Source organism: Notechis scutatus, chromosome 1 (assembly GCF_049901735.1).
Source record: "Notechis scutatus isolate UNSWTSFEM ecotype Mainland chromosome 1, rNotScu1.2, whole genome shotgun sequence".
Taxonomy (NCBI): domain Eukaryota; kingdom Metazoa; phylum Chordata; class Lepidosauria; order Squamata; family Elapidae; genus Notechis; species Notechis scutatus.
Window position 1 is genome coordinate 292,917,167 of NC_142009.1, and position 23,909 is coordinate 292,941,075.

General features: G+C 40.5%; 1 protein-coding gene and 1 long non-coding RNA gene across 2 annotated transcripts; one reads left to right on the forward strand and one right to left on the reverse strand.

Annotated features, from left to right (window-relative positions):
• Positions 1 to 582: 582 nt before the first annotated feature.
• On the reverse strand, positions 583 to 15,320 carry LOC113409961 (RING finger protein B-like). The gene is made up of 10 exons (XM_026664292.2): positions 15,225 to 15,320; positions 9,728 to 9,935; positions 8,370 to 8,393; positions 5,521 to 5,643; positions 5,096 to 5,283; positions 4,045 to 4,244; positions 3,201 to 3,292; positions 2,391 to 2,445; positions 884 to 981; positions 583 to 800 (listed from the first exon to the last, which is right to left on the reverse strand). Exons 1-10 carry the CDS (start codon positions 15,288 to 15,290, stop codon positions 583 to 585), a joined length of 1,272 nt encoding a protein of 423 aa, XP_026520077.2. The 5' UTR covers positions 15,291 to 15,320.
• Positions 1,920 to 2,234, forward strand: LOC148133438 (uncharacterized). The gene is made up of 2 exons (XR_015746810.1): positions 1,920 to 2,012; positions 2,056 to 2,234. It is a non-coding gene; the product is annotated as an uncharacterized LOC148133438 (long non-coding RNA).
• Positions 15,321 to 23,909: the final 8,589 nt, after the last annotated feature.

Genomic DNA, 23,909 nt, shown 5'->3' on the forward strand with positions numbered 1-23,909 from the left:
AATGGGTTAGAGGAAGGAGAGAACAAGAATAAACCATATGTATAAACACATTGGGAAATCCAAACCAACGTATTTCAGAACAATATTAAGATGTCATTGATCAATCATTCCATGGAAGCACTGAGCCATCTCCAAAATACCTATTTTGGTGGTGCTCCCTCTCCTTTGCCAGGGTTAAAAACAGAAATAGCTGAGATAATGACCGCAAAGTGAGAAGCTGTGCACCTGCCTCATACCTATCCATGTTAAGAATAAAGATGGGCTGACATCTTTGTGACACACTTTAAATCTAGACTAAGGTCTAAGACCGTGTTTCTCAGACTGGCTTACTTTAATGTGTGTGAACTTCAGCTCCCAGAAGTTTAGCTCTCAGTCTACATATTTTTAAAGTTGCCAATTTGATCTAAGAAATCAAACCTTAAAGCAATGTCTGGTACAGCCTCAACAGCCCTGCTCTTTTTGACATAGTTATCAATTCATTTTGATTCTTCTGATGTCCAGTTGTTTCTGTTGTTCCGTGTCTTGATCTTGCCATGGAGTCAAAACAATTCAGCTGGGCTCTTCGCAGGCACTTACTGGTATTTAGCTTTGAAAATCAAGCTGGAATTTATTTGTACTGTTGTAGAACTTGCCGGCACGGTCTGAACCTCCAAAGACAAGCACTGTGCACAAGTTGTTTTTGCTCTGTTTCTGCTTATCCGTGTGTGACAGGTTAGTGCAAGTTAAATTGAGCAGTGTGTGGCCTGCCCTGGGCACAGCACAAAGAGCACTATGCTTAATTGCACTCCAAGTCAAGGTATCTGCAAGGGAAAGAAAACGATGAGCCCTGGCAAATGTTTTCTAGGACCAAGGGGCAGTTTTGTGGTAGAATTTTATAACTTACCTAAATGGAAGATAAATGCATCCTGAAAGGCTGCTCTGGCATTACAGCCTCCACTTATCAACATTTTTTGATCAGAGATTTGGATAGCAGCATGGAAACTAGAAGCCAAATAGATCATCTGAAAATTAGCCACTTCTAATTAGCATTGATAAGCCTTGGACGCAAAGGTATAGGGTAGTCCTTGACTTACGACCATAATTAAGCCCAGAATTTCTGTTGCTGAGACATTTGTTAAGCCAGTTTTTCCCCCATTTTACGAGCTTTCTTGCCCCAGTTGTTAAGTGAAACACTGCTGTCATTTAAGTTAGTAAAACGGTTGTTGAGTGAATCTGGCTTTCCCATTAACTTTGTCAGGTGGTCGCAAAAGAGGATCCCATAATCCCATAACCGTCATAAATATGAGTCAATTGCCAAGCGCCTGGGTTTTGATCATGTGACCCCGTGGGGATGCTGCAACGGTTGTGTGAAAAATGGTCATAAGCCTTTTTTTTCTGTGCCGTTTTAACTTTGAACAGTCACTAAATGAACTGTTGTAAGTCAAGGAGTACCTGTATTCATGTATCAGATTTACTTCCCAAGCCTAAGAATTATGTTTTCTAGTCAGGTATGCCCAGTCCTTTATTTTTTCCAAATGTACTACATGCTTAGTCCCAGATTCTCTGAATCTCTATCTTTTTATATGAAAAAGCATATTAGACTGGAGTAATTTGAATGGACTTGCAATCACAACTGGGAAGAAACTATTGCTGAGTGATGCAGTCATTAAGTGAGTTACACCTGATTTTACAACTATTTTGGCAGCAGCCATTAACAGAACCATGTGGTTGTTAAGTGAATCTAGCTTCCACCGTTGATTTTGCTTGCTGGGAGTCCCCTGGGAAGGTAGCAAATGGGAATTATGTGACGCACACCCCACTCCAGGATGCTGCAATTGTCATAAATAACATGCCCTTTGCTTTGCATTTTGATTACACTACCACAGGGATGTTGCAACTATCATAACTGGTTGTGATTTTTTTTCAGCCCCAAATTTTGATGGTCATTACGTAAATGGTCACAATTTGAGATCACCCATAAAACAAATGTATTTATATTTCATATTTCTTAACTGGCCATCTCCCTCAGAGAAGTGGGGGGGGGGCGGTAGGACATGCCCCCCTGCGTCTCTTAAGGGAGATGGCTTGGGCCTAGTGAAGTTCTCAAATTATATAGAGGGATAGAGTTAAGACTTTATTTAAATTTCATTCTAGCCATATTTATATCAGCATCCTTTACCAGCATGTATAGAAAGATTAACATCTGCAAAGTTTCCTAATCAATGCTTTTCCTTACAAACTGACAAACTTTCAAAGAGTAAGAGTTTAAAATTCATTCCTTTATCTCAACCTAGAGATGCCAAGATGGGCGGCCATATAAATTTGTTTTTTAAAAAACTGTTTCAAATGTATTTGCTAGCATGGCATAGTTAATGAAAGTGAGCACATATACAGTAACACCATGAGCAGACCTGCGAGCAGAAGGCTGTCCAGAGAAAGATGGAACTGTTTTATACTCCATAAAACCTAGAAGTAGGAGATAAAAGAATTAGAAGATGCTTTGGACCCCCACACAAAAAAATCTGTCTCACAAGTTTTATAGCACCTCAAAAAGACCGAGCTAAAGGGCATATTTGCATTGATGAGCAATAACGAAAAGTGAAAAGGGCGCAGAGTGCATGGATACATCATCTGGCAACTAAATTATTCTGTTTCACAAAAACTGCCATTAAATATTGCAACACCTTTTTGCTCTGTTTATTGCCATAAAATTAACTTCCTCTCTTTAAAGGACTTATAGTCCAAGGATGCAGTTTTGTTTCATTATCCTGAGCATCAATCCTGTTTCAAGACCTACAGTCCTACAAGTGCTATAGTCAGATCGTTATTACTGCCTTTCCCCCAAAGTGAAATTATTCCCATTTACCGTTTATGGAGATTCTTGTTTTTTTCAAGAGGGCAACTGGACTTTCTGGTTTTTCTCTGAAGACATTTCATTTCTCATCCAAGAAGCTTCCTCAGCTCCGTGTCCACTTCTTAGATGAGCTGCTCAGATGAGAAGCAAAATGTCTTTAAACAAAAAACAGAAAGTCCAGTTGCCTCTTGAAAAAGTACCTTTGACACTCCTATTTACTATTCTGTGAGTTTTCCTCATGTGTTGGCAGCTTCCATTTCAGGCTAATCTTTTGTTTTCATCAAACTGAGCTGCCTATAAGGGTGTGTTCTTGACCCTGTCCAAATCCAGATGACATTTGAGAAGGCAAGCATTGTGCTCTTCTTACCTAGATCAAGGATGTGTGTGTCATTCAGGTATGTAGAAGTCCTCTGGCCTCCAAATATGACTAATTTGTTCTTCAACAAAGTAGCTGAGTGACTTTGAGATAAGGGCAGAGAACGTAAAAATCAAACATACTTAGGTAGAAATCTTGTTCATACATTATTATTTGATACCTTGACAGGAGAAATGCATCAACTAGCCAACATTTTATATTCCACTTATGTTGATTATTGAATGTTTCTTTAAAATAAAAATCAAGGACACAAACTATCAGAAGGATAATCTGATAGTGGGAATGACATTAACTAGCATATTCAAGAGTCCACAATGGTGGTTTATTCTATTACTGTTCCTATTTTTGGTTTTCTGACATTTCTAAATTTATAAATGGAAGCACCAGTAAAAAAGGGAAGAAGGGGACCAGAGAAATCACAAACTTTCCATTATGAGTGAAAGTGTCTTGCCATTCATGACAAATGGATCTATCTTAAAATCCTTCCTTCTGCTATGGCTAAGAGATAAAACTGATTTTCAGTGCTAAGCAATAATGAGTGGGATAGGGGGAAAAACAATGGCTACAAAAAGGAAATAAGTACATAAATGCATATGATTATTTAAAATGAGTTCTGTAGAAAGACTCAAATGGTAGGTTTATCCAAGGCTCTCTCCGTGTGATTTTGAAGTTATCGAAGGAATATTATACGACAGTATGAAAAAAAGAAACACTTCTAGCTAAAATAAAAGTGCATGAAAAAGAAGTCCTGCTTCACTTTTTGGCGGAGAAAAAGACCAAGGAAATAAATCTTGCCTATTTCAGAGTCCTCTGAGTTCAAGACAAGATGCCTCACCCAAGCCTTGGCAGAGGCTTCTCCCCCTCCACAATAGGTTGGTACCAAATCTCATAGTCAGGGTTGAAAATAAAAAGTGCATTACTGCAGGCGCCCATCTCCAAGGACAACATTTTAGGGAAAGCTCCTCCAAAGACAAATAATTCCTTACGATAGACAGTTGCACTGTGAAAGGCCAGAGTGGGTACTTTCCCTTTAGCCTGAGAAGAAAGAAAAACTCTCATCACAACCCAAGTCAGCAGGCCAATCTGACTTAACATCATCAGCAGTGGGCACTCTCCTGCTCTCAACAGCATTACTGGATGGCATCCCTCCAGTTTCTAACTGTATATCATGCCCCTGGTGGAGACTGACTCTGAGTCAGAGGTGGAACAGCCCACAGGGAGTGGAAGTGTGGCCCCGGAGGTTGTGGAGGAGGCTGGGGAAGGGACCCAGGCCCATCCCCTCTCCATCCTAGGACACACAGGGAGGAGAGGATAATGGAGAGACATGGTCTACTCAGGAGGAGAGGGCTTTGATCCTCTTCATGGGCTGCAGCTGTGACAACTGAATAAGAGGACAGACAAGCATACAGGCGAATGCCGGAAACAAAGCGTGAAAATATCTCTAGTTTATGGTTCCTCTCTGAGTTTGGCATCCTTCCCAGTGTGTGTTATCTGTGGACGTACTCCAGCCCTTATCTTGCTTGGTTTGTGTTGCTTTTTTCCTTCTTCTTGTAACTGTTTGGGAGTTTTTTTGTCTTCCGTCAAGAGTATTCGGAGCTTGGAAGCAAAGTGAAGGAATAAAAGGGGCTTCACCTGTTTTCTGTGACTGCGTTTGTTTTGTATCCCACCCTGGATTATCACACTGTAATCTATCAGAAAAATTTCATCTGCTCTATTTACTTCCCTTTTCTGTGTCCTCGTTGAATTATTCCACTTTTTGCCATTGTATTTGAACTCTTATTTGTTACAAAAAAAGAATAAGAAGATTGCAAGAACAAAAAAATAGACACACAAAAAGCAAGTTGAAGCTACACTTCCACAGTGCCCAATGTTTGGTTTCTACTCACAAAAACATGAAGCCATTTCCAAGATGTTGTATCTAAAACATAGATGCTGTTGTAGTGTCTCCCTTCTTTTACACCTCCAAATATGTAGATGCGCTTGGTATCTGGGTCATAAGTGGCACTGTGACCTCGGGAACACTGTGGTATGGAATTTTGCATTGGGAAATCCATAGGGAACCAAAAGTCATTATCTGTGAATTAAAAGATATATGGTAAATAGAGAAGATGCATAGTCTTATATTTGTGAAATTCAGTGACATTTTCCTTAAGGCAACCCCCAATGCTATTCAATGAAAATTGATTCCAGTAACTTTAAACTCAAATTGTAAGACAGCTAATGGTCCCTTCAATATAGAAGATTTTGAAAGTTTTCTTCCCATGACTTGCCAACAAGGCATATCATTATTAGAACCACAGAAGTATCTCACCAATCTCCAGTTTCCAGAGAACATCTTTGCAGAATTGTTGATTAGATCCTTCACCACCAATCAAAACTGCTGTATCTCTGTCACACAAGCACATAGCATGATACCATCGAGCACTTGGACAGGCTAAAGACAACAAGTAGAAGTAGAGTCAGACAACAGAACCAGGCCACAGAAACCATTTCATTGTGGATGAATAATTGAGGAAAACCTATTCCTATAAGCTTAGTCCATGAAAGATACTTGCATGCTACCATAATTAACACTATATGAAATGGCCATTCTTTGTTCATTCTTTACTGAAATTTACTGAAATATCAGTATCAAACTATTGTTCTTCCATGAAAGAGATAACTTTTTCCTGATCAAAGTTGCTAGCCTGATCCAGTCAGTCAGAAAACGCCTACCAGGGACTCCACTTATCAGGAGATGCGACATGAGGGGGCCAAAAGGAATAGAAGCTGCTTTCTTATTTCCTGACACACAAGGTTAGTGATCCCAATTCTTATGGTCTTTCAAAAAATTGAAAAAACCTGGCTTTCTCTGAGGGCTTTTCAGGATTCATCCAGGAGTCATCAATGTAAGTTTCATTTTTAGATTTTGTCAGATACATTATTGATATTTTGTGTTACTGTATTTTTATTACTGTTAAATTATATTGTTACCGTATATACTCGAGTATAAGTCAACCCGAATATAAGCCGAGGCACCTAATTTTACCACAAAAAACTGGGAAACCTTATTGACTCGAGTATAAGCCGAGGGTGGGAAATGCAGCAGCTACTGGTAAATTTCAAAAATAAAAATAATTAATTTGGGAAACGATCTCACTATCATGAAAGGTTTAATTGATTCACTAACCCAAAAGAAGATGATGATGATGACAGCGGGAGGCAAGAGTCACTCTCTTCCCCTCCCCTCGGAGGCCCCCTGAGTCAGGAGTCGCTACCGCCGGCGCGGCCCCAGTCCCGCATCGCCTCGGGAAGGGAAAGGCAAAAAGGAAGAGGCGCGGTAGCACTTTGCAACGGCAGCAGCGGCACCGGAGGTTCAGGCTCAGCGGCTCCTGGTTTTGCCCCACCCTTCCCAAGGCAACGCGGGACCGGAGCCGCACTGGCGGCAGCAACTCCTGACAGCCCCAGCCGGACACCTGAGCGGAGCCCGGGCGGAACTGCCTGTTGCCGCCGTGGGCGCCGCTGCGGGCCCCCGGCTGCCCAAGTAAAGAACAGGGCGGCGCCGGACCATCGGAGAAGCGGAGCACAGCCGAGACCAGCAGCCGCTCCCTTGGCAGAAAGCCTCCCCAACCAGCTGGCGGCCCCCCTCCTCGGCCACACAGAACAAACAGGCGAGAAGGAGGAGAGCAGCTGGCCAGCGGGAGGCCTCCGCTGCGAAAGAGGCAGCCAACATCTCCGGCGCCGCCTGCTCCACGCGCTGGTTGAGACTTGCCGGAGAACAGGGCAGACCATCGGAGGCGGAGACCGGAGCAGCCGCCTCCCCTGGCAGAAAGCCTCCCCAACCAGCCGGCCGGTCTCCTCCTCCTCGGCCACACAGAACAAACAGGCAGAGAAGGAGGAGAGCAGCTGGCCAGCCGGGAGGCCTTCCGTGCTGCGAAAGAGGCAGCCAACAATCTCCGGCGCCGCCCTGCTCCACGCGCTGGCTGCTCGGACTTGCCGGGCCCGGCACATAGAACAGGGCGGCGCCGGATGTTGGAGAAGCCGAGCGGAGCCGAAGCCACCTCGGCTCGCGTTGTTTTCTGAGCCCGCGAGCCTAGAGCCAGGGCGCTTTCATTGCACGGCGGAGCTCCTTGTCTCAGGAAAATCGGGCGTCGTTGCTGCCCCCTGAGGGGAGGGCAATTCTGGGCTGCGCGATTGGGGACTTCGTGGCTTTGGGTGGGAGCGAGGACGGACGGAGTCCGTGAAGTGGGGCTTGCCTGCCCTTGCTGGCTGCTTCTGCTTCCTTAGGGGCGGGGAAGGGGGCTCATCTGGACCAAGGGTGAGTCTCCCCCTCAGTTTCCCCTGAAGGATCTTCGGTCGCTTTTGCCTTCTCCCTACATCTTCCCTCTGTTAAAATTCCCCCCCACACACACACACTTATTTTCGGGCGGATAGATTTCATGTCTGAGCATTCTCACATGACGGTGGGTCTTCTCCCCCCCCTAAAAACAGTTAAAAAAAGAAAAAAATATATCCTCATGCAAGAACTTTTCTGCTTCCGATTACCCCCATGCTTAAAAAGTTGCAAAGGAAACATGGAAGCAGGGAAGCGCCTGCCCAGCTCCGGAGCTCCACACCATTTTTTTTCAGAGGGGAATCTGACTCGAGTATAAGCCGAGGGGGGTTTTTTCAGCACAAAAAATGGGCTGAAAAACTCGGCTTATATACTCGAGTATATACGGTATTTATGTTTTAATTACATTAAAATTTAACATTCTGAAAAATGAAAAAACAATTTCCTAAGTATATCTAGTGTCTTTCTATAGGTAGTCCTTGGCATCCTAGAACACACCTTCTAATTCTTTTAAACTTTCTGAAGGTCCTGTAATAAATGAGCACAAATTTAAATTATTGGTTTAAAAGATTGTCCTTGTGTGTGTTGTATCTTTGTTGCCCCTAAGAGGTAAAACAATCAGCAGTTTAATGTTTTAACTATTTTTATACTATTCTTCCTCCTGAAGAAAGGACAGAGTATAATGAAATGAACAAACAGAAAAACTTTACTTTCTCATCCAGAAATATGGAATATTAATTACAATTCCATATATAACTCACACAAGATGGATATTAAACACAACTAAGAATTGCTGATCTAGACACACCAAGCGAAGTTCAATAAAAATATTTTTTAAAGCATTTTACCTTGCAACTCTTTAACCTCCAAATCTGCAGAGAAAATGCACAAAATAATTTTTAGTATAAAAGCATCTTACTAATACTAAAACTCCATTTTCCTCAAGCTGAGTATGGCAGGGCTCCACCCACATGCACTCCCAGTCAGACTTGATGCCTAAGAGACTGTATGGATAAATCCATGCAGTTTTCTAGGCATCATTTTCAGAAATAATTTATGATGCTTTCCTCCTTCACTTGCACTAAGACTGAGACTGAATGACTGGTCCTGGCAGGAATAGAATTTTGTTCTCCTTGCTTTTTGTCCAGCACTTTAACATTTGCGTTTCTCAACTTTGGCAACTTTAAGATGTGTGGACTTTAACTCCAGAATTCTCTTTGCTGGCTGGGGATTTTGGGAGATGAAGTCCATACATCTTAAAGTTGCCAAAAATAAGAAATAATGACCTGGACCCAAGCTGTCTCTTATGCCAGTATTACCAGACTCAAGATTTATGTGTTTTAGAATGCACATTCAAGCTAATTTAGCCTAAATTTAATAGCTTTATAGCCATAGTTTTTGATGCAAAGTACTGAAATATTAACATTTATTCTAAACACATGAACCTTCGCTTTACCTGTACCATGAATTAGAATGCTGCACAAATAAATCCTTTGATGGTGATACCTGTTAGGAATATAAGTCACCTAACAGTTATTTGGGTTGGAAATATATAAGCCAGGATAGACATTTTAATACTATGTCTTTAAGAGAATGCTAAACCTGTAATTGGGTGTGGTTTCTCAAACGGCCATAAGATGGAGCCAGAAACCTGGGTTGTTTAGTCTTAGTCTTAGTCTCAGAAGAAGTCTCAGTGAGTCTCTTTTTCCTTCTGTTGGAGAGTATTGCCGTTCCTCTTAATTGACTGATATTCTTGGATTTGATGTAAGTCTGTTACTGAACTGTTTTTGACACTGGACTTTGTCATTGGATTATCCCTGGACTGAAAACTGACTGACTTACCTGTGAATGACTTTGGACTGCTTATCTTGAACTTTGCTTAGACATTTCTGGAAGTAAAAACCTACATTTACTGTACAGTGTATCTGTGTGCTGTGTGTGTATTATTCAAACACTACTCTCAAATACGTCTCCCTGTATGCGCTCATTCTCCTAACGGGGAATTACCTCAACAACACCCAGTGCAATGTGTTGGAAAAGATAGTAATGCAATTTCAGCCATGAAAGATGACTGAGCAATCTAAGGCCGATCACTGTTGCCCAGCCTACTTCACACAAGGTGTTATTGTGAGTCAAAATGGGATAATGGAATGCTGTGACAATACGGCTATTTAGTTTTGCAAACAGGTAACTGAAAACCTTTTACCTTCAGTTTCATCTTGTCTATGGGTTGCTGAGACTTCAAATAGAGTCCTTCTGGTTTTATTTAACTGAATAAGGTTAGGTAGACATGTTTTCTTCTTAGCCTGCCGCTCTGTAGGAGCAGGTAGCATCAGTAGCTTTTCCATTGGTGGAGAGTAGCTCTTTTCGAGCACAGGTTCTTTGTGGCACATTGAGGAACTCTGATTTCTATCCTGCCCATCAGAAAACAAGGTAGAATTACATCAGAAATTATCCAGGCCCTATAAATGCTCCATAAACTGGATTTCTGAAGATTTCAGCAAGACCCAACCAGCCACTCTGGGACGGAGCATGTTGAATGTCTTGTTTGATTTGGCAGGTACACATACAGTGAAGCATCTTGTGACATTCATTTCCTAAAATTACTGTGGGCTCCAGGAACCATAGACTTTGAACAACTTTCCATAAACTGAAACCACTGAATGTATTATAGCGGCCAGAACAACAGAATTCTCTAAAGCAGTGATCCCCAACCTTTCTTATGTACCGCGGACCCGGTATCCCCAACCTTTTTTATGGCGTGGCCCAGTACACGGCTGGCTGATTGACATGTCGCCATCTTTGATGAAAAAGTGCTTCGGGTGAACTGCCCGGAAGCACTTTTTCATCAAAAAGATGGCAGCACCAACGCTTCCGGTGAGCTTTTCCGGTAGAAATGGCTTTCTACCCGAAAAGCTCACACGGAAGCTGCCAACTGGCGCCGCCATCTTTTTGATGAAAAAGTGCTTCCGGTGAGCTTTCTACCCGGAAAAGCTCACCGGAAGCACTTTTCATCAAAAAAAAAGATGCGCGGGCGCCCAACTAACTCCAACGTGCCCGGTAGGACTTGTTCCACGGACTGGTACACGTCCGGACCGGTGGTTGGGGACCCCTGCTCTAAAGTACAATTTTAGACTGCCAGTGCTAGAATATTACTCTCTGAAATTTTCTACATTTAAAAACAAGCATCTCAATAACGAGAACAGGCACACTAGAAAAACTTATTATCATGTTCTCTTTTATATGCCAAGGAATGTTTATAAGTGAGAGCACTAAAAAGTCAAGGCCATATTCTCTCACTATCATATTCCAATATAATATTAGCCAGAATTCTATAGCCAAATGGATGCTGTTTAGCCACACTAAAAGGTGATGGGCAGAAAAACCAGAGGACACAGTACTGAGATTTGTTCCATCTGAAGGTAAAATAAAAGTCTTGGAGCTGAGGCAGCCTTTCTCTAACACAAACGTCAGGGAGCTCCATTTCAGCTACAACTAAAAGTTTACCATTTATTTATTGATAGATGGCAGCACTACATCAACCTTATCTGGGCCACGAAACTATATAAAGGTGAGACTACCCAAGACTACCAAAGCTCTAAAGTAGTAAGTAACATTTCCTGCCATGAAAAGGGCATAGCCACACATACACTACACTATAAATCAAGTGTGGCTTAAAAATGTCTTTTCTTTTTTTATAGACAGGAAACTGGAGGCAGCAAAAAACAGGGCTCAACAGATCAACAGATGTTAAGAAGTGGTGCTTTAAGCTTGGAGCCATCTTGATATGGGGACACATCCACCAGTCTAACTCACAGAGCTAGAGAATATTTTTAACTGTTGAAAAAGCTTCTCTATCACCAAACCAGGTGGCTTGTTTTCTGATTCAGCCACTCCACTTTAAATCTCCATTCTTACTTAATTCTAATTAAGTATTTGTCTAAATATTAAGTATTTATCTAATACGGTACAAATAGACAGAAATAAGGTAATTACAAGGGTCTGATGTATAAAACCCATCATACAGAGTTCCTCCAATCTTTGGAGCGTGCCTTCAGGAAGAACAGGTGGCTGATTGGTTTTTGGTTCCTGAAATATTAAATGGAAGTGCTATGGAACAGTTAAAAAAGGAGATGCAAACACGACAATACCAGCTACAGCTTTACCAACATGTGATGAACAAAATGTGAGGGAGATACACCTGGTGGGACCCAGAAGAAGGGCCTTCTCTGTGGTAGCTCCCTCTCTCTGGAATACCATTCCCCCAGAGATTAGAATGGACCCATTCCAGCACTCTTTCAAAAGGCACTGAAGGCCTGGTTTTGCTAGCGGGCTTGGGGACCCCAGAGTGGGATGGAGCCCCATCGTCGGGGTGGGAGGGGGGGAGTTGGGGGTGATTTTTTTTCCAGATTTTGTTCTATTGTACTTTATTAATTTGATTCTTTTTGTTAGTATTTATTGTTTTTATTTTTTATTTTTGTTTTAAATATGGTTTTACATTGTGTAAGCCACCTCGAGTCGCCTTGCATGAATAGGCGGCAATATAGTTAAATAAATAAAAGGTATGATTGTTGCTAAAAATAAGGCTCATGGGCTGAATAAAAGGAGAGGAAGTTAGACCTTATTGGGTCTGTTCCTCAACTCCAAGGTACTGCAGCTGGTGTTATCTGTTTGTCTTGCTAATATACACAAGATCAGTTCTTAATAAAGTACTAATGCAGGGGTCCCCAAACTTGGCAACTTTAAGACTTGTGGACTTCAAATCCCAGAATTCTCCAGCCAGCCAAGTTGCCAAATTTGGAGATCTCTGTACTAATGATTTGGGTCATTAATGGATGAAGCAGCTTACCATACATTATATTTCTGATTTGCATAAGGCAGTGTTTATCAACTTTAAGATTCATGGACTTCAACTCCCAACTGTTGGAAATGTAACTACGCACAAGGAACATATTTTCACAAGTGGTGGACTTGCCCATGTGCTCAGAAGTTTTGGAGAAATATTAGAAATTGGATTTTAAATATAACAAAACAAAATTTAAAACTTGAACCCGAAACCTTTCTGCTAAGTATGATAGATTTAAACATGGAGAAAAAATATCAATATTTAATTTTGCACATCATAACTGCAGCCAGAATAACCTACGCACAAAACTGGAAACTGTCTTCCATTCCTTCAGAGGATATGGTAATTAAAAAAATACATGAATGTGCTAAGATGGATAGCCTAACCAAATTGTTAAAAAACAAACAAGATAGTGACTATTATGAAATATGGAACATTTGGTATGAGTGGTTAAAGAAAAGGTAATATTTGATATTTGGATGTTATGGAAATGACAGAAGACATGCATTTAATCATAAACTATATAGAGAAATTAAAACATTAAAAGAACGAAGGAGTTATTGTAACAAGACAGGTCACGTCAATGATAAAGATAAAGAAAAAAAAATTAACCATTGCTCAATATGTGCTGTAAAATGTGTGTGTGTGTGTGTGTGTGTGTGTGTGTGTGTTTTCTTAATTTTTCGCGGGTACTTACATGTATGGCATTCAGCTTTGTTCGGGTATTTTCCCACGTCATAGTAGTTGTGCTTTTAAAGTTGTAGCGACATTTCGGCAGAATCTCATCTGCCATCATCAGGCTTCTGTATAGTGTTCATCTGTGAGTCAGGCTTTTACAGTGGTTTCAGATTTGAATTTGGGGCAGCCTATTGCTGTGCCAGAATGGTTTTTTCTTCATCCTGATTGGTTGAGAGTCTTGGTCTGTGTTTATCGGTCTTGGAGTTTGCTGTGTTCTGCTTGACTGGTGTTTCTAATATCTTCTGTCTGTTTTTGGCTCTTTTTGTATCTTGATTGGCTGGCAACATTGTGTTACTTTATTGGAGGCCTTTAGTGCAGCTTGGCTTCGGGTAAATGGACGGCTATCATTAGTTAGGAAGCTAGGTTTCATCTGGGTGCCTGGTTGGGGTGTGTTTGAGCTGGAGGTATCAGGGGGGATCTGTTTGTGCCCAGGTGTTTGCCTGGCTTGTGGTGTGGAGATTTTTTTGTTTGTAAGTGCAGGCTTCCAAATGATTGACAGTCTGGTGGAATCATCTCTTCTGTTCATGCTTACTGGTCTTTTTTCAATCTCTATTGCTTCTCTGATGATTCTGTGGCTGGGGTTTTCTATAGTGGCTAGGGTTTTGGTGCCATTGAAGTTGATGCTATGACCTGTGGCTTCCATGTGTTGGACTAGTGAGGAAGTGTGTTCCAGCTTTTTGACTGCATTTTTGTGTTCATCCAGGCGGGTACTTATTCTTCTATTGGTCTGTCCAATGTATGTGGCCGGGCATGATGCACAGGGGACTTCGTATATGCCTTGGTTTTCCAGGTCAATTTTATCTTTGGGGTTTCTGAGGATGGCTGCTATTTTTCTGTCTGTTTTGAAGGCAGTCTTGATGTGGTGTCTGTGTAGTATCTTACTAATTTTGTCTGTAGTGCCTCTTGTGTAGGGCAGGACAGCTGTTCCATAGGTCTGTTCATCTTCTGTGTCTCTATTATGTCTCAGTGTGTTTTTGTGGATCAAGCCGGTGATTTTGCTTTTGTGGAAGCTGTTGGCTGTCAGTACTTTGGTCAGGGTGCATAGTTCAGTCTTAATGTGTGTCTTGTCTGCCAGGCGTTTGGTTCTAGTAATTAGTGTTTTAGCCACGGAGTTTATCTGTGCTGGGTGGTGGTGGGATTGGGCGTTGAGGTAGCGGTTGGTGTGGGTTTTCTTCTGGTATATGGTGTGTCCTAGTGTGCCATCTGTTTTTTTGTAGATTAGTACATCTAGGAATGGTAGTTGTTTGTTTGTTTCCGTTTCCATGGTGAACTTGATTTTGGGGTGTATGCTGTTTAGGTGTGTTAGGAAGTTGTTTAGGTTTTCTTTTCCATGGGGCCAAATCACGAATGTGTCATCGATGTATCTTAACCATAGTTTGGGTTTGTGGATGGCATTGGCCAGGGCTCTGGATTCGAATTCTTCCATGAACAGGTTTGCAATGACGGGTGACAGTGGTGATCCCATAGGGGCTCCTTCAATTTGTTTGTATCTTTGTCCTTTGTATATGAAATATGTGTTGGTTAAGCAGTGTTCTGTTAGTTCCATGAGGTGTTTAGCTAGTTGGTATTTATTTTTGATGATTTCCAGGGTCTCTTTTATCGGGACTTGAGTGAATAGTGAAACCACGTCGAAGCTTACAAGCAGATCTTCCTGCTCCACATGTAGATCTTTGATCAATTCCAAGAAGTGGTATGAGTTTTGTACTCAGAAGCCTGATGATGGCAGATGAGATTCTGCCAAAACGTTGCTACAACTTTAAAAGCACAACTACAATGACGTGGGAAAATACCCGAACCAAGCCGAACACCATACATGTGAAAACTTAACTATATATATATATATATATATATATATATATATATATATATATATATATATATATATATATATATATATATATATATAGTATTCAGCTTTGTTGATATATGTTGATTTGTCTGTTTTAAATGTATGTCAAATTAATGTTCTTTCTAGAATAAAAATTAAAAAAAGAAAAAGAAAAAAGAAAGACATTTTCCTTTTTTTTACAAACATGGTAAAAATTTTAAATAAATTTACAAGGATCAAGTGTCACTAGGCAACACATAAACAAGACATCTAAACATAAAGTCTACTTACCTCTTCCTTAACAGTCAGCAGAAGTTTCACAGGATTGCCATTCTCTGCCTGCTTAAATGAAGCCATGAGAATATCAACTCTCCAGTCACCTTCCCAAACCAAACATCTGCTCAAGCAAACACAGACACATGGATCTAAGATTTATTTATTTATTGAATCCATAAACCATTATCTCATACATGTGACTTTGGGCAGTGCACAAAATTAAAATAATAGGAACCAAAGACAAACAGAACATTCAGAACTGATGGGACAGGTAGATATAACCAGGGAGAAGTCAAATAACTTGGCCCCATGCCATGTAGGGTTTTAAGGTCAAAGCCATAACCTTGAATTAAGCCCAGAAGCAGACTGGCAGTCAATGCAACTTACAGAGTAGAGGTATGATCTAGGGGCACACAGTAGCCTATGCTGCTACTTCAAAGGCAGCTCTACATGGAACACCTTAGAGTACTTTGTTCAAGTGGTGACTGGGGAATGACTGATTGAGAGTAGAGCCCTTCTGATCAAAGAACAAGTGCAATTAGTACACAGCACAAACCTGTGCAAAAGTGATAGTAGCTGTGACTGCCAGCTGGTCCTTGAAAAGAAGTTATGAATCCAGAAAGATCCCAGATTGTGAACAGGATCCATCTGGGATAGTGCACCAAAGATACTAAAGTCTCAGATGCAGAAGGCTCCAAGACCTAAAGCCATGCAGTTTTGCTTGGGTTGAGCTGATGTCTGTTGTTCCCCATCCAAATCCCCAACAGGCACTTTCAACAGCATTGCTTATTTCACCATGGTGGAGATTTACAGCTGGCTAACATCAGCATATTGATGACACCTCCACCAGCAGCTTCACATAGATGTTAAACAAGAGTAATGGGATTGCTGGACTTGCAGAATCCCACACAGTAGGGGCCTGGGGCATGACTCTCCCTCCCAGGCCACATGATTGGAATCTGCCACAGAGGAAGGAAGAGAAGCAGTGCAAGAGAGTGGCACCTATTCCCAATCCCTAACACAGATCCAGAAAGATACCACGGTTGGATGATATTGAAGGTTACCAAGAGCACATGCTTTGGAAAAGCGAAGATGGAGGTACTAACCCCATTCTGTTCCCATCAGAGGTCAGCCCAAAGTGTGACCAATGCTATTTCAGGCCCAAGCTGAGGCCTGGGGCCCAAGTGGAAGGGACCTGACTGGAATTTACCTGGTTTCAGATCCCAGCTTGCCAATTCTTTGAGGCTTAATATCCGGATTTATTAACACATCCACAATAATGCTAGTTTTCTGAGAATAGTGGCTCCAGTCACCCAACCCGAAGATCACAAACTGTTTTGGCAATGGAAGCGGCAAGCGAGTCTGGTAGCATTTCCGATGACAATTGCTTAGAGGGGATAGAATATAAAAATTACTTTGGAAGAGGGAAATAGCTGGGCTTAAACTGAAGAATGAAGTGGTAAAATGTAAGCAAAGCTTATTTGTTAATTAAGTAGATCAACAAAAACATTGGATAACATCTAGGAAGCTAATGTAACAAAGATAATTTTTCTACTGATTCTGTTTGTAAGGATCCCTTGTTTTCCCCATTCCCAAATTTGAGAAAAAGTTGAAACAAGCAGTTGAACTGAGTAAAATGAACAGCTGATCCCATAGTTGGAAGGCAAGTTTTAATAGAAGAGTCTCTACTGCTTTACTGGCTGCTAAGAACATCTAATAGCTTCCAGATATTCAACTTCACCTCTGTATAGTATAGTATAGCACCAAAAAGGAGGCACTGTCTCCTATAAAAACATTGTTTTTATAAAATAATGGTAGTAATAGTAATTACTATTTTTAAAAGAAATTCATAAAGTATTACATAAGGTTGCAGAATAACTAGAAAAGCCAAATAAAGTTAATAATATACAGTAGAATGTGTGCAGGTAAACAAGTATAAGCATGCTTACTTTTGTTTTTGAAGCAATGTTTTAAAATCAGGTTGACCTGCTGAACTCATCAGAAGTTTTTCAGATTAACCATAAATTATTGGATAAACTATTCATGCACCACACTGAGGCAAATGGAGCACTACTACTACTTAATACAGAATAACAGAGTTGGAAGGGACCTTCTCCAGGGGTGTCAAACTGGCAGTCAACGGGCCGGATGTGTCATGCGCAGGCCATGGCCACAAAGAGAAATGTCGCAAAATGTCACATGATGGCAACGTGATGTTGCAAGTTTGACACTCGTGTTCTAGTCCAACCCCCTGCTCAAGCAGGAACCCCATATCATTTCAGATAAATGGTTATCCAATCTCTTCTTAAAAACTTCCAATGTTGGTGCATCCACAACTTCTGAAGGCAAGTTGTTCCCCTGATTAATTGGTCTGATCATCAAGAGATTTCTCCTTAGTTCTAAGTTGCTTCTCTCTTTAATTAGTTTCCACCCATTGCTCCTTGTCCTGCCCTCAGGTGCTTTGGAGAATAGCTTGACTCCCTCTTCTTTGTGGCAGCCCCTGAGATACTGGGACACTGCTATCATGTCACCCCTAGGCCTTCTTTTCATTAAACTAGACATACTCACTTCTTGCAACTGTTCTTGGTATGCTTTAGCCTCTAGTCCCCTAATCATCTTTGTGGCTTTTCTCTGCATTTTTTTCTAGAACCTCGACCTCTTTTTTTTTTTTTATATCGTGGCAACCAAAACTTCAGTTGAAATTTGAATCCAACATCATTTGGTATCAAGAGAGTAACGAAGGCATAGTTACCGGGACTTCTTTTAAAAACGCTCAACGTAAATGAATTTTCAACAATGCAAAGGCAACTCGGTTGCTTGTTTTGAGCGCTATACGTACAGCAGCAACTTAACGTTGCCTTCCCAATTCATCTTCTCGGCGCGGGACAACCCACGCAGCCCGGAGACCTCACCTACTCAGCTGCCGGGGCGGCTCGCGCAGAGACCACACCACGTAGAAGTCGACTTTGCTGTTCGCCCTGGCGAAGTCGGCGCGTTGAGATTGGGGGGCCGAGGCAACTTCTCGGTGCCACAAGCCCCCCGCAGCCCAGCTCCAACGACGGAGAGGAGTTTTCCACCCATCAAAAGCCAGGAAATTGGAGGTAGCAGAAAACATGGCCTGCAGTTCAGGTCTGGACTGGGGAGTCCAAGCGGGCGGGGGCTCCTAGATTTGGGGGAAACGGCAGTGGGCCGGTTCGGTTCAAGACCGTTAAGGAAGGATGCCGAGTGTTTGCTGGCTCACGTGTTCCTGGGTAAACTCGAGAATCGCACAACTTCCTGACATCTTTATTAACTGCAGGTGTAACACAGCCGGCACTGGTTCCTTTACTTAAAGAGGCTGTGCTGGCTTATGTAAAAACGAGGCAAAAGTCAAGAATTAAGTGGCCCCGTGCATGGCTTCAGAAACCTCACCTTTGTTGCTTGTATCTTACCGTTTATATTGCTTACTTAGTATCCTAGTATGATTTGTGTTGATTATTTATTTAGTATCCATGACTATCACTAAGTATTGTATCTAATATTTTATGATGAATGTATTTTTACAATGACTATGGTATTCATTCTATTCTATTCTATTCTATTCTATTCTATTCTATTCTATTCTATTCCATCCCATTCCATTCCATTCCATTTTTTTGTTTTTGCTTCTAGTGAAATAGGTGGCAATAATATGGCAAGGAAAAATACTGGAACTCTGGAAGTCTTCAAGCTACCAAGGTTGAGCAACACTGATTTAGAGGATGAATCTTATTGTGTGGCTGATTAGAAGAAATCTTGGATAGTCCCTGTAGCTCCTCAGATCTTATTTTGGGATTTGTCTAGCCAATGGACACACTTCCTACCAATTCCAAGAATGGCTATTGGGCCTAAAGGCGCTCTCAGAGTTTGTCCCAGTGGAAACACTTTTGGGAAGGACAGCTCCATCTCAAGATCACCTAGTTCAGGGGTCTCCAACCTTGGCAACTTTAAGACTTGTGGACTTCAACTCCCAGAATTCCTCAGCCAGCTGCTGGCTGAGGAATTCTGGGAGTTGAAGTCCACAAGTCTTACCGTTTTATAATTTTTATAGTTTTATAATTATTGTTATAAATGCATATTAAACCATCCATCCACGTCTTGAGAATTTTTTCTTTCCTCCACATTTCCTAGGTTCTCACAAACATTTGAGACAAGGAGTCTTATAAGAAACATTTATACATTTATATAAGAAACATTTATACAAAACTATTTTATTATCTATCAGCAATTATTACCTGAACACTTATGAGTTATTTGTGTCAGAAGCAGATACCAATGTTTGGCATTATTAAAAAACAAGTAGATAACCCACGACTCTTTCGATCATCCTTTCAGAGAGATTTCCTTACCAGATTCCTCAGTGCCTTCAATAGAAATTCTAATGCAAGCGTCCCCAATGTCAGCAACCAGGCCGCACAACGATGCCCCATCTGCAGGATGCAGGCAGCACGCAAAACCACACCCCTTCTGGTCTGCGGAAAAACCTCTCTCCGTGGAACCTGTCCCTGGTGCCCAAAAGGTTGGGGGCCATTGTTCTAATGTTACTGACTTCCCTGGAAAAGCTGGGACACATTCAAAGATGTACGTGCCTTGAAAATAGCCCAAATTGAATCGCTTGATTATCTGCAATAAAAAGGCTACATAAGGAAGGGATAATAATGTGTACAGACCTCGGTGTGCATGTATTACCTCTCCTGCGGGAGCTGCATTGGTTGCCAATTTGCTTCTGGGTGCAGTTCAAGGTGCTGGTTGTCACCTTTAAAGCTCTTTGTGGCTTGGGACCAGGTTATGTGAGGGACTGTCTCTTGCCAGTCACATCTACCCGACCCACCAGAGTGGGGAGGCAAGGAATGTTGTGGGTCCCATTGCCTAGGGCCTTGAGTCGCCATGTGTGAATAGGTGGCAATATAAATCTCCTAAATAAATAATGTCCTGCAAGAAAGTGTAGGGAGGACTGAAGCTGGCAAGGTGAGATTCTTGACAGAATTGCTATATAAATACTGACTCTAAAAAAATAGCAACTTTTAAATCTTTAAGCCGACACATGTAGGGCTTAATTTTTGTCTTCTGCACTAGGCTGATCTATATGTGCATGGCTTCTGTTTAAAATTTTGCTGAAAGCACATTTATGGATAGTACTGACTGCCTGTCAAACTTGCTTCATTATGGTGGCATTACATGATGTATTACGACTCCCCCCCTTTGCTAAACCGGGCATGGGCATGGCCAGCGCATAACACATCAGGCCTACAGGCCACAAGTTTGACAGCCATGGGCTAGAGGGTGTGGCATACAGCAATTTGGTGAATTTGATGTTAATAGAAAAGTGATAGAAAAATGTGGGTTAAGCAACAGCACCAGATGGATTCTGGTGATGTTGCTGCCTAACCCAACCACACTCAATATGACCAACCGCACTCAATATGCTTAATGAAACTGCATTTTACATGAAGTATGCAGTGGGGTACCCAGAGACTCTTGCCTTAGGCCCAGTACAATTCAATATCTTCATCAATGATTTTGGCGAGGGGATAGAAGGGGAACTCATCAAATTTTTTGACAACATCAAACTGGCAGGAACAGCCAACCCTCCAGAAGACAGGCTCAAGATACAGAAGGATCTCAGCAGACTTGAACACTGGGCCCTATCTAACAAAATGAAACCCAAAGCTGAGGAAAATGAAGTTCTACATTTAGGCAAATAAAACCAAATGCACAGGTATAGAATAGGTGGTTCCTGGCTCAATAGTAGTAATTGTGAGAGGGATTTTGGGAGTCCTAGTGGACAATCACTTAAATATGAGCCAGCAGTGTGTTGCAGTTGCCAAAAAAGCCAATGCAGTTTTAGGCTGCGTTACCAGAGAGATAGAATCAGTATCACATGAAGTGTTAATACCACTCTCTAATGCCTTGGCAAGCCCACACTTGAAATACTGCTTTGATCATCCAGCTTTGATCATCCAGATATAAAAATGATGAGACTCTAGAAAATGTGCAGAGAAAAGCCACAAAGTTGATTAGGGGATTGTTGGCAGCTAAAACATACAAAGAACAGTTGCAGGAATTGGATACATCCAGTTTAATGAAATGAAGAACTAGAGGTGACATGATAACAGTGTTCCAATATCTAAGGGGCTATCTATCATAAAGGGGTCAACCTATTCTCCAAAGCACCTGAAGGCAGGACAAGAAGAAATGGATGGAAACTAATCAAGGAGAGATGCAATCAAGAACTAAGGAGAAATTTCCTGAGAGTTAGAATTATTAATCAGTGGAACAACTTGCCTCCAGAAGTTGTGGGTGACCAACACGGGAGATTTTAAAGAAGAAATTGGACAACCATTTGTTTGAAATGGTATAGGGTTTCCTGCTTGAGCTAGAAGTCCTCTAAGGTTAAAAGGAACTGGAAGTCCTCTACGGTCCCTTCCAACTCTGTTATTCTACTAACCGTTGCTGAATGGAGAGCTATCTGCTGCCTATTTTTCAAGTGTGCTTGTAATATATTCTAAATACTGCTGATGTATATCTACCAGTACAAAAAGATGCAGCCTTTTAGCTGATACGTAGCAACTGTATTAAGGTTTCAAAAACTTTAGTGCTGAATGTAATCCATAACCAATCAGTTAAATAGGAGAAAAACAGAAGACTGCAGAATGCTGAAAATCTTTAATGAAATAACTTTTTAAAAGTCAAATACAGTCACAAAACCATGGTTCTAAACAATGTAACAAATATCAATCAAATTCTGAAAGAAACACTTTATTTAACCTGTGCTAGAATAATCAACCCAGTGCCATAACTTGTAAAATGCCTCTCCATTTAAGAAAAAAAATGTTTGGGACAGTAAGAGAATGTAAACCAAATTGTTAAGAAAATTATATAAATAAGTTCATTACAGAATAAAAAAAAAACTATATGGTACAAAATAGAATAGAATTTCTTCTGAAGGGCATCTTTTCATTATAGGCCAATCATTTTAAACTACAAACCAGTCTATTTGTTTTATTTCAAAAATTTCATGTTACTGATAAAAATGCACAGAATAATCCTTTATTCTTGTTCTTAGGGACAATATTGTATATTTGATAAGGCTTAGACCTGCTAAGTATAAGTTTAGTTCCACTAAGCCCAGCAGAAAGCAAGTGCTGGAAAGTAATAATAGTTATACATTTATACATTGAATTAATCAAAATGTTATTGAAGTCTAAATATTAAAATATTTTCCTTTAATACCAAACTGTCAGAAATACCCATGGACTAGCAGAAGGCCTTGCTAATATATTGGTATTAAATTACAATGTAACTACTTTCTGACATATCAGTCTGACATCTTTACAGCAGTCACTTTTAACCATAATGATTTAGAAATAAATCTTATAGAGATTGAGAGACCTGCTCCCAAATTAATTTATTTAGGATTGCATCTATGCATTTTAGACATTATTTTGAGGCTAAACCATTTTAAAAGGCTATATTCTACATTCAAATAAATCTCAGACTCTTTTAAATACAAGCAAATTCACTGCATTACTAGTATTCACTATACTATAAATGCTTTTGGTCTACCATAAGAATTCCAAAAAATTAGTCTTGATTTTGCTTACTCAGCCTTTGTGTATCCTCTAAAAAAATACCCCAGGTGCAGTAGTTATTACTAGAAAAGTTATCCCAATCTTATGATAAGCAAATCAATAGTGGTTATAAAATGCTTTAAGATCAGACAATGTCTCCCTGATTTCTCAGTAATCTATTTAAAATTCAGATTGCATGAATTTTGCTCTTATGTTATGATTAAGGGATAAAACAAAATGCTTCTTATTTAAAGCAAGATTTACTATGAAGTTGTCAGTGAATTCTCCACTTTGAACTGTTCCAATTGCCTCAAGATGGCTTTCATGCTCTGTATCTATACGGTAGACTTCTATTGAATTTACAAGGACAATAAGAGGAATACCAGTATGTCTTGAAAATACAAGTCCTCATCGTGCAAGAAGATTTACAGGACAATGCTGTACAGAGGACTGCTTAGAAACAGACCCAAATTTTCATTGTATTTAAGTGCACTTGGGACTGTAGCAATCCTTTCATATCACATAGTTATTCGTGAACCTCAACTTTGCCAATTATCTCTTAGTTAAAATGAGATAAACAAAGCAGTATCAATAATAGCTTATGTCCAATCCCATCCAAAATTAGTTTTAATAATGTCTCAATGTAGCTTCCTTGTCAGTAAAGAGGAAATATACCAAATTATGCCTAATTAAAACAAATACATGGGCTGAATATATTACTATGATTAAAGTGTCACTTAAGTGGAAGTAAAATAAGTTAAAAATGCCTAATTTATATATTGGGACTAACTAGATCCTGTTCTGCATTAAATTGTCATATAGTGCATATACTGTTATTAATTTGTGCTACCTCTTTACGCTACCATATGAACATGGCCAAAGCCTGTTATTTCCATACATTATGTATGTATTATTTTATTTTAGTACATTTCTATTACACTTTAATCTCTCAATCTAAAATAATAGCTAATTTATCTCAAGTGAAATTATATTTCTATTTTCATCTACAACAATGCATGTATAATGTTGAAAATTTTCTAGAATCAATTTCAGGCAAGGATAACTTCTCACTCTAAGCATTTTCCACATATTTCATTAGCATGTGGTTGCA

Excerpts from the sequence above, each read along its gene's own strand:
- LOC113409961 (XM_026664292.2), bottom strand. The coding sequence starts at position 15,290 with ATGGCTTCATTTAAGCAGGCAGAGAATGGCAATCCTGTGAAACTTCTG. Across the intron at positions 9,936-15,224 it reads TGCTGACTGTTAAGGAAGAG|GATAGAAATCAGAGTTCCTC; the intron begins GTAAGTAGACTT and ends TCTGATGGGCAG. Across the intron at positions 4,245-5,095 it reads GGAAATGGCTTCATGTTTTT|GCTAAAGGGAAAGTACCCAC; the intron begins GTGAGTAGAAAC and ends CTTTCTTCTCAG.